At 43.8% G+C, this 11,007-nt stretch overlaps 1 protein-coding gene across 4 annotated transcripts in view; it reads left to right on the forward strand.

Annotated features, from left to right (window-relative positions):
* Positions 1 to 10,576, forward strand: part of CDH20 (cadherin 20) — a 556,554-nt gene extending 545,978 nt beyond the window's left edge. For all 4 annotated transcript variants that reach the window (XM_068236743.1, XM_068236746.1, XM_068236744.1 and 1 more), the window contains 2 exons: positions 1,763 to 2,014; positions 7,109 to 10,576. In XM_068236743.1, coding sequence (XP_068092844.1) covers positions 1,763 to 2,014; positions 7,109 to 7,611 — 755 coding nt within the window. In that variant the 3' untranslated portion in view covers positions 7,612 to 10,576. The remainder of the gene's footprint in view (positions 1 to 1,762; positions 2,015 to 7,108) is intronic.
* Positions 10,577 to 11,007: the final 431 nt, after the last annotated feature.

Below are 11,007 nucleotides of genomic sequence, written 5' to 3' on the forward strand. Positions count from 1 at the left end.
TAAGATTTGAAAATGTATTATTGCGAGAGAAGGGGGAAAAAGTGCTCCAAATGGGTACTTACTTCAATAGAGGGAAACCTCTAGATCAGGGGTCTCAAACTCGCGGCACGCGGGCCATTTGCAGCCCTCGATACAATATTTTGTGGCCCTCACCGGCAAAAGCTTCCTTATAGTTCGCTTAAGTGCTCCCAAGTAATCCGCCACATCCCCACGGCTAAACGAGGGCCGCAGAGCCCCCAAATCGCCCGGGGGGCAATTCGCTGGCATTTCCTGGAAGGGGCAGAGCTTTCAGCTACAGCTCTGCCCCTCCTGACGTCAATCGCCGCACGGATCGCTGCCTCTCCCCGCCCCTCTCTGTGAAGGAAAAGTGAGAGGGGCGGGCAGAGGCGGCGATGCGCCGCAATTGTGAAATTTCTTATGCGGCCCAGCCTCATACTGACTTTGCCTCCTGCGGCCCCCCAGGTAAATTGAGTTTGAGACCCCTGCTCTAGATAATGCAGGGGCATTCCTCATCCCCTTGAATTCATGGATCCAGCAATGGGACCCCTGGAACCTCTTTGACAAGCCATTGTCGGTGAGTGCGCATGGCCACGCTCCGTCCATGAACAAGCATGGCCACGCTCCTTCACAATACAATGGAGCTGCTCAGGGCTCGATGCTACTGTGCTGGTGCACATCTTTAATGGACAGGAGTATGGCTGTGAACTTCCAGAGGGTCTCAGCGATGGATTGGTGGTCAAGGGGAGGATGTGGAAAGCTTCTGGAGGATCCAGATGCTTTCCTCAATTGAGGTAAGTATCTAACGTTTGCTCTTTTCTTAACTGCTTGCCGACTGCGTCACGCCGATGGGCGTGGCCGCGGCGGCAGCCCCAGGACCGCCTAACGCCGATCGTCATAAAGTCCTGGGGCAGCAGTTTGCAGCATCTCCTGCTTGGTGGGCGAAACCACCGTCTAATTGCCGGTACAGCGCTGCGATCTACAGCACACAGCTCACACAGCTGTCCCCTCCATTAGCTCAGAGGTGATCGGCTGTCATAGGCTGAAACCTATGACAGCCAATCACAGTGATAGGCTGGCGGGGGGAGGGAGGGAGTGCCCACTGCACACCAAATAAAAAAAAAGACACAGTTTTAAATTTAAAAAAATTACTAAAATATTTATTATAAATAAACAAACAAACTTGGGGGGGGGGGGGTGAGTCCCCACCAACAGAGAGCTCTGTTGGTGGGGAGAAAAGGGGGGGGGTCACTTGTGTGCTGTACTGTGCGGCCCTGCAGCTTGGCCTTAAAGCTGCAGTGGCCTATTTGGCAAAAGAAAAGCCTGGTCTTTAGGGGGGTTTAACACTGTGGTCCTCAAGTGCTTAAAGGGAACCTAAACTGAGAAGGATATGTATTTTTACTTTTAAAATAATACCAGTTTCCTGACTCTGCTGCTGATCCTGTGTCTCTAATACGTTTAGGCACAGTCCCTCAACAAGCATGCAGATCAGATGCTCTGACTAAAGTCAGACTGGATAAGCTTGTTTCAAGTGTGTGATTCAGCCACTATTGCAGCCAAAAAGATCAGCTGGACTGCCAGGAAACTAGTATTGTTTAAAAGGAAACATTCATATCCTTCTCAGTAAAGGTTCCCTTTATTTGCAAGTTTAATTAAAGCCATTTAAAGTTGTTCCTTACCAGTCACTCCTATCTAGAGATACATAAATCCTAATTAAGTACCAATCACTTTCCAGTCTAATGAGTGTTTTTTTATGTCCATACAGATAATACAGCTTGGATCCTAACCAGAAAATCTGGCTTCAAACAGTCAGAACAAAGTACTTACCACATTCCTATCTTGGTATTAGACAACGGGAGGCCATTGCTGAGCAGCACCGGTACTCTGACAATACAAGTTTGCAGCTGTGATGAGGATGGTGACATCATGTCCTGCAGTGCTGAACCGTACACCTTACCCATAAGCCTCAGCAGAGGGGCACTCATTGCTATCCTTGCCTGTATATTTGTTTTACTAGGTAAGATGACACAGTGAAAAATTATTATATTTAACTAAAACTTATAATTACAGAATATTTTCGGTGGTTATCAATATGTGCAAGTGTTGCAACCAACTAATTTGGGCACTTCTTGGAATATTGTGGTGGTTGCATGTCACTGCTTCACACCATCCATTACTGATAGCCATGTTCATGAATTAACTACTTAAAGGGGTTCTTCCACGAATGAGGAAAAAAAATAAAAAGTGGTTTATGCATAAACTATTAAACATCCTTCTAAAATAGTGTAAAAAGTTTTTTTTTTTAAATGAATGGTTTCATCAATATAACATGTATTGTAAATAGTGACTTATGAAGGACTGGGAGGCTAATCCATTTGTTAGGGGTGTTTTTTTTTACTTTCTTTTACAACCATAACTGCTGCCTACATCGTTTTCAGTGGTATAACCCAGCAGGAATCACCGTTATAACCCTAACTGCTGAGCTCTGCTGAGCTGCTGAATATGTGTTTACATTGTTGCTAGGCAACCAGACCCTGTGCAGAGACTCGCTTTGTGAAAAGAGTCATAAGCTGCAGGGAGAATCAGTCCCATCTACACCATATGATTCTTTGTCAGATTCGATTCAATTTGATTCGATTCATTGATTTGATTTGATTCAATCTGACATGTCCGATTCAAGATTTGATTCAATTTGAATCAAATTGAATCGAATCATGAATCGGACATGTCAGATTGAATCAAATCATATCAATGAATCGAATCAAATTGAATCGAATCTGACAAAGAATCATATGGTGTAGATGGGACTGATTATCCCTGCAGCTTATGACTCTTCACAAACGCGTCTCTGCACCCGGGGTCTGGTTGCCTAGCAACAATGTAAACACATATTCAGCAGCTCAGCTGAGCTCAGCTATTAGGGTTATAATGGCAATTCCTGCTAGAAGTGGGTTATACCACTGAAAACTATGTAGACAGCAGTGAAGCTTGTGAAAAGAAAGTAAAAAAAAAATTTTTATGTTTCTGTCTTTCAGCAGTTATAAACTTTTTAAAGTGTTGATATTGTCCAATCTTTCTCTCTAAATAGCTCTCAAACTACAAACATCGTCCAGAAAGTTACCCCTGTTTTTATTCAAACAATTAAGGAAACATTAAATGTATTTAATTCTAGATACACTAAATCTTCTGATTATTTTTACAAATAATAACCTCCTTTATTTAAAGGGACTCCGAGCAGTGCAGTAACTATGGAAAGATGCATACAATTTTGAAGCTCTCTTTCTCCTCTTTTCGGTGTTATATAAACCGGCATCCTACACCTTTTAGTTTTCGTTATTTTCACGATCAAAATCATGGCCGCCATCTTGGATTCCGTATTCAGCATTGTATTATGCAGGACGACACTTTCCCCAGTGTCGGCAGCTCCATTTAGTGCAATGCAATGAAATACAAGGAACCCAGGGGGATATAATGACAAACATCATGCTGGTAGGTGTGAGCAGAGCAGTTTCTAGGCTAAAATGCACCCAGGGCGAGGGTGTAAAAATTGCGCCCCCCCCCCCCCGCCGCGGAGCCAGGTATACATGCCCGCAGTATAGGTTAGCTAGGTCTAGTTGCACTCAGCATAGGTAGCCAGCTATAGGTCCCCCCAGTATAGGTAGCCAGACATTGTATAGGTAGCCAGGCATAGGTGCCCCAGTACAGTTGCCCCCAGTATAGGTTAGCCAGGTAGGTGCCTCCAGTATAGGTAGCCGGTATGGTTGCCCCCAGCATAGGTTACATAGGTAGGTGCCCCCAGTACAGGTTAGCTAGGTGGGTGCCTCTAATATAGGGAGTCAGAATAGTTGCCCCAGCATAGGTTAGATAGGTAGGTGCACCCAGTATAGGTTAGTTAGGTAGGTGCCTCCAATATAGGTAGCCAGTATAGTTGCCACCAGTATAGGATAGGTAGGTAGGTGCCCCCAATACAGGATAGGTAGGGACCCTCCAGTATAGGTTAGATTAGGTAGATGCCCCCAGTGTGGTTAGACTAGGTAGGTGCCCCCAGTGTGGTTAGATTAGGTAGGTGCCCCCAGTGTGGTTAGATTAGGTAGGTGCTCCCTAGTATAGGTTAGATTAGGTAGGTTCCCCCCAGTGTGGTTAGATTAGGTAGGTGCTCCCAGTGTGGTTAGCATAGGTAGGTGCCCCCCAGTATAGGTTAGATTAGGTAGGTGCCCCCAGTGTGGTTATATTAGGTAGGTGCCCCCCAGTAGGTTAGATTAGGTAGGTGCCCCCCCCCCCCCCAGTGTGGTTAGATTAGGTAGGTGCCCCCCAGTGTGGTTAGATTAGGTAGGTGCCCCCCAGTATAGGTTAGACTAGGTAGGTGCCCCCCCAGTGTGGTTAGATTAGGTAGGTGCCCCCAGTGTGGTTAGCATAGGTAGGTGCCCCCCAGTATAGGTTAGATTAGGTAGGTGCCCCCAGTGTGGTTATATTAGGTAGGTGCCCCCCAGTAGGTTAGATTAGGTAGGTGCCCCCCCCCCCCAGTGTGGTTAGATTAGGTAGGTGCCCCCAGTGTGGTTAGATTAGGTAGGTGCCCCCCAGTATAGGTTAGACTAGGTAGGTGCCCCCCCCCCCAGTGTGGTTAGATTAGGTAGGTGCCCCCCAGTGTGGTTAGATTAGGTAGGAGCCCCCCAGTATAGGTTAGATAGGTAGCTGCCCCCCAGTATGGAGGGGGGAGTCAGCCGCAGGGGGGGCAGCCCGACCTCTCCCTCCCTTCCTCTCCGCGGGCCACCCTCCGTGCTCCCCCCTCTGAGTGTGATTGCACGGAAGCGCTGTGTAGGGAGGGCAACTCACTTCCTTGGTTCCAATCGCCGCCGGTCTCCACTTCTCTTCATAGCCGCTGATACACACACTGCTTCCGGCTAAACAGGAAGCAGTGTGTGTTGACTCCCCCCTCCATTACAGCGCCCACACTCCTTCAGTGCCCAGGGCGCCCGCACGGGCCGCGCGGCCCTAGAAACGGACCTGGGTGTGAGGATATAATTAATTAGTTGTGGGTATGCTTAAAGGCATACTCACAGGCACTACTCGGAGTCCCTTTAAGCCTTTATCATATCTTTTTACAAGGTTTTGTCTGTTTGGTGTAGTAGCATTACACTTCTCACCTATGGGTTGGAGGAAATGAGGGGGGTGGGCTTCATGTTCAATGCTGCTGAACAAACAGTTACTAGGGTTTTGCCATCATATGACAAGCGGTGCAGGGAGAGTTTTTCCTGCGGTAACTCCCCACAGCCCTTGTATTGGATCAGATATTTTCTTGTGCACCACATGGGCCGCATTAAGTGTGCAAGGCTCCATACACTCACATTGCTTTTGTGGCCCCTTGCGGTAGAGGCCTGTATTGGGTTTGGTACCCATGGGTTACCCGAGCTGCAGGTCGGTTTCGAATACCCATTTTGATTCTAATCAGGTTGCAGGTAGCTGCCTACGGGCGCGGGTCGGGTCCCGGGTAGTGAATGCCAGCAAGCAAGCAGGTTTCACTTACTTTACAGCCTTCCAGTGAGACTACCAATGTATATTTTATAATAAAATGGAAAAATCAAGTCACGTGTCGGGTTGCGGGTCTGGAGGCCTGCGGGTCGAGTGCAGGTACCAGATTTACCAGAAAGCGGGTTGCGGGTCAGGTGCAGGTAGCAGGGATGCGGAGAGGGTCTGAAAAATTAGACCCGCCTAGGCCTCTTCCTTGTGGTAGCAAAGGGTAACGCAATGCAGGTTTAACCTGCAAGTGTAAAAGGGGCCTAAAACAGATGAATATTGTTCATGCAGCTTGGAGAATAAACACATTTGCATGTCTTTCCATAGTCAGTTCTGCATTTATGGAAATCAATTTGAAATGGGCTGTTTGCATATTGTCTGCTCAAGCATTTACAAGAATGGATTCGATTCAGGTAAATGACTGTAAGGCTTTGTTCACACTACAGAGAATAACATACAACTTTTCACAACATAGTGAAACAGACAGACTGACATGTCAGTAGATCCTATGACAGCTATAGGACCCATTTAGACTTGTCCAAGACTATTTAAAATGCAGCAGATGTGGAAAGCAAATTCAGGTCCTACGTGACTTTTCGGCCACAACAGAAGCTGTGGATGCCAATGGAGACAATGAAAGCCTATGAAATCAGATAGTGTCCATTCTCACTAGGCTGTTTGCCAAATACATTTGTTCCCTTCCTCTGTTCTTCTGCCAACTTTTGCCTTCATCTGTCTATCATCTGTTTGTTTTGGCCTCTTCTGCCTTGCCACCTCCTGCCGACTGTATCACTGCTGCTTGGGTCTGTTGCTGCCTCCATCAGGGACATGTGCTGCATTACCTGGGGAAGGGGAGTTCTGATTTGTTTGTTTCAGGACAATAGGGAGCCTCTGTGGTATGCTTTTGCTGGGTCTCCCATCAGTATTGAGGCTCTTGTTCCTGGAAACAGCAGCAGAGGACCGGATGAGTAGTGTAAATGAGGTGATAGACATGCGACGGGTACAGCTTATATGCACATGACTTGCTGTGACTCCACCATTGTGCATTCAGCATAGTGTCAATGTAGCCTAACCCTCCTCCAGCAGATGGTCTGTAAGTAGTGGCTGGATAGTGTACTGGTTAAGGGCTCTGCCTTTGACATGGGAGACCAGGGTTCGAATCCTGGCTAGGTCAAGTACCTATTCAGTAAGGAGTTCAAGGCAAGACTCCCTAACACTGCAGGGTGGCCTCCTGAGAGCGTCCCAGTGGCTGCAGCTCTTGAGCGCTTTGAGTCCGACAGGAGAAAAGCGCTATATAAATGTTCAGATTATTATTATCAGATTATAAGTAAGCAGCTTCACAAGGTTCTTGCTAGAGGAGAGTACAGTGATACCCTCTGTTTTTAAAAAGCAGTCATTCCTGCCACTCTCCCAGGGCTCATCCAAGCTTCCTTCCAAAGCCAAAAATCACAGCCACTATAAGTCTCGCCTCATATCATAAAATATTTCATCAGTATGTACATACTAAGCAGGGGAATATCTGTCTGTAAAGTTTGAACTCTGCTGTTATGGTTCTTAGAATAGAAACTCACTTATTTTATGATGATTTTTATTACAGTGCTGGTCCTGCTAATCTTATCAATGAGAAGACACAGAAAACAACCCTACACCATTGATGAAGAGGACAATGTCCATGAAAACATTGTTAGATATGATGATGAAGGTGGAGGAGAAGAAGACACTGAGGCATTTGATATTTCAGCTTTTTGGAACCCACGGGAGACAAGGGACACACATGTTGGAAAAAGCAGACAGGACATGCAGCCAGAGATTGAAAGCCTGTCCCGTTATGTGCCTCAGTCATGTATGGTGGACAATAATGTTCATAGCTACATGCTGGCTAAGTTGTATGAAGCAGATACAGACATTTGTGCACCTCCATTTGACTCTCTGCAGACATATATGTTCGAGGGAGAAGGTTCAGTGGCCCATTCTTTAAGCTCTTTACAGTCTTTCAGTACAGACTCGGATCAGAGCTATGACTACCTTACTGACTGGGGTCCACGGTTCAAAAAACTTGCTGAGATGTATGGAGCCAAGGATTGCAATTCATCTTTGTGATCGCAAGATGAAAAAATGTGCCATTTTATGCAGGGCATTGAGCCCCACTTAACCTGGATCCATGAACTTTGTTATGTCAAAGGAATAAATGGAAATACAAAATGGTGGGGTCACCAAATGTGGATAACACTTACAATGACATTGTAATATGACAGCTTTATTTGGTCTTTATTTACAACCTCTGGGTAATGATAATAATCTAAGGAAGTTTAAATATTTCTTGGATTCAATGGACCTTTACATCCCAGAGGGCTGCGACATATATTTTTATACAACGGAAACATCTACACTCCCTGTCAAGTACTCAGAGCAGCAAATAACTGAAAGAAAATATTGATTTGATCTTAATTTATAAAGTACAACTGAAAATGGAAAAATAATGTGTAAACCGAAAAGGAATAACACTGTTCAGTAATATATTTCTGTTGCAATGCTTAATCTCTCCCTTGTATGCAGTTGTATGTTTATTAGTCGCGGGTCCAGCATAATAATACTAATATCCCTTTGTTTTTAGTTTTATGAAACTCTCTTCTTATCTTCACCCTGTTGGCACTTACTGAGATTAAATAAGTTAAAGTATATATGACTGCACATGCTATGTCAGTGACATGTGCCAAATGATTTTATTGAACTTTATTCATGAAAGCCAAATACTATTATAATAACTTAAAGAACTCATTAAGCACTGTTTCTAAAATACCTTAATTTAAAACCACTTGTGAAAAATAACCTCTGTAATGTGGTCACACTTCCAAATATTGTGTACATTAGAAAACTTTTTTTGTTTTGTTTTGCTTTTGTGTTTGACCACTTTTTGTCCTTAGTATTTCATAGTTGGCCAAGATCTGAACCAAGTAAAATAGTAGCTCAGTGGGCTCAGTTTTACATTCATAAATGAAAACTGAAGATCTTTTTTCCCAGCTCTTCTTGGTGTAGCTGGGGGATTGGTTTCTCAAATGTTGTTTCTGACAATGTATATTACCATGTTAGCTGCTACTCTGTGGAAAGCCAAGTGGCTAAAAGATGATTAAAGTCACATCCAACCTTTTAGTTAGACCAGCATCAAAAGTGTGCATACTGTGTTCATATTTTAAAGTTTTCCTAGTGTATATTCTCTCTTTAAAGAGAATCTGTAACGTCAAAACGTCCCCTGGGGGACAGAGGACAGAGGACGGCGTGGAAAGCCTCATTAGGATCCCGAGGCTTCCCCCACCCGAGGTGATTACCCCCCAGGGGATATTTTTGATGTTACAGTGTCTCTTTAAACTAAGGGGATATCTATAATTGTACATTTGATCTGAGCTGGTCAAGTATTTTCATAAAAAGGGCAACATTTCTTAGTTACAACCAATCATCAGGCAAACATCTTAATACACAAGGGCCCTTATGCAGTTCACTTTGTCTCCTAAGTTTTCTCCTAGGTAATATTTTCATACTTTATCAATAAAAAAAATTCTGGTTGAACTCGATAGACAAATGTCATTTTTCAACCCAAATAACTATGCCACCAGCAAGCGAGAAAATACTCAGAATAATAAAAGTATTTTTTTCAACTAGTTTTTGGTACTTTTTCAATTGCAGAGTGCTGAAAAGTTATTTTAAACAGAGGATGAAACATTATCTGCTAAGAGAAAACTTAGGAGAAAAAGTGAATTGAATAAGGACCTAATATGTTTCTGTAAACTGCCTTACCTTCCAAAAAGTTTCTTATGCTGTTCAGAGAGCCTGTTGATTCACAGAGTCTAGCCACACAGCATAACCTGGTCACTGACCTCACTTTTTCTCTAACTGTGTCTTACTGACTCCTGTTCTACTGATGGGTGAACAAAGTAATAGCATCACTTCAGTCTGCCTGTTCTCATCAAGCTCCTGATTTTCAAATGGAATGACTGTGTAATGTTATAGCTCGTGGTGCTGGTCCTCCCTCTATGCCTGAGTCCTGCTGTGCAGGGAATTACAGGTAGCCAATATGAAGAATTTAACAGAACTTGCACTAGTTGCTCCTAAAGTGCATGTTCTGGACACAGGTTTATTAATCTAATGGCTTCATTCCCCTGAAGACATGCAGGACATCCCAATGGGGGTCTGTAACCAGAACTATGCCTTCACCTACAGTCATAAGTAGCAAACCCCAGTAACTCCAATTTGAGAAAGGTTTGGTGACAACTCACCCATGCTCCCCTCCCGAACCCTGAATGGAAGTGGTGAAGGCAGACGGCAGCTAGACCAGACAAGGAAGACAACAAGGAGTAATAGCAATCTTCAAAAAAGATACTTATAGACTTATTTGTATCATTTAGTATGTATATAGCACCAACATCTTCCACAGCGCTTTACAGTCATGTCACTAACTGTTGCTCAGTGGGACTCACAAGCTTATCCCTAACATAGGCATTTGTCCATCATAGTCTAGGGCACATTTTTAGGGAACAGCCGGATAAATGACATTGTATGTTGTTGGGATGTGGGAGGAAACTGGAGTGCCCACACAGACATGGGGAGCATGCAAACTACACACATATAGAGCCTTGGCTGAGATTCGAACCAGGGACCCAGCGCTGCAAGGTGAGAGTGCTATTGACTATGCCACCAGCTGCCCAACTTACACTTAGATTGCTACTCTAGTAGAGAGGAAGGAAGCCATTTGATACTTTTTTATCTGTGCAGTGGCTTTACAACATATCAATGAAATGAACAGCTACCTGAATTATATTGACTTAGGATATTGTCTTGAGTACACCTTCAGCGTGCTTTATGTGGACAAGATCCTATATAAAAAGTTACGTAACCCAATAAAGTATTTCAGGGAATCAAAAGCTGGAGAAGCTTTGGGGGACAGTATTCAGCCTGATAAATGAATAGCCTTGTACAGTATTTCATGAACACCTGTTTTTTTCCCAAACTATGTAAAATACATTTTGTACATTTGTCAATAATTTTGTTAATGAAATACAATGTACTGAATATGCAGTACTTTATCACTTCTTTAATAAAAAGTTGAACCTACCTACATTTTTTGCTTTCCCTCTGTATCTTTGACTTATTGGCTACGTAAACTCAGATTTTAGGCAAAGTGATTTTTAGAAAAGTCTTCAGAGTCACTTATCTAATCACAGGTAGGATAACAGACAGAATTTGTTCTCTCAGCCACACAAACAGAGCAGATACTAAAGGTGCCCAATAATTGCACAATAGTGATTGTACAAACCTGCCAAATCTATGTAGTACAAAGGTAAACTGCGTGAATACACTTTGCATGGATACTTTAGGTAGTTCCTCATAATATATTCCTAGAAGTGGTAGGATTGAACAATTAAGATTGTTTCATTAGTGGGCACCTTGACCCATACCGATCCAGCATTTTTACAGAAAAGGCAGTTTTCTGTCATTTTGCTG

The sequence above is a fragment of the Hyperolius riggenbachi genome, chromosome 5, assembly GCF_040937935.1.
Source record: "Hyperolius riggenbachi isolate aHypRig1 chromosome 5, aHypRig1.pri, whole genome shotgun sequence".
Taxonomy (NCBI): Eukaryota; Metazoa; Chordata; class Amphibia; order Anura; family Hyperoliidae; genus Hyperolius; species Hyperolius riggenbachi.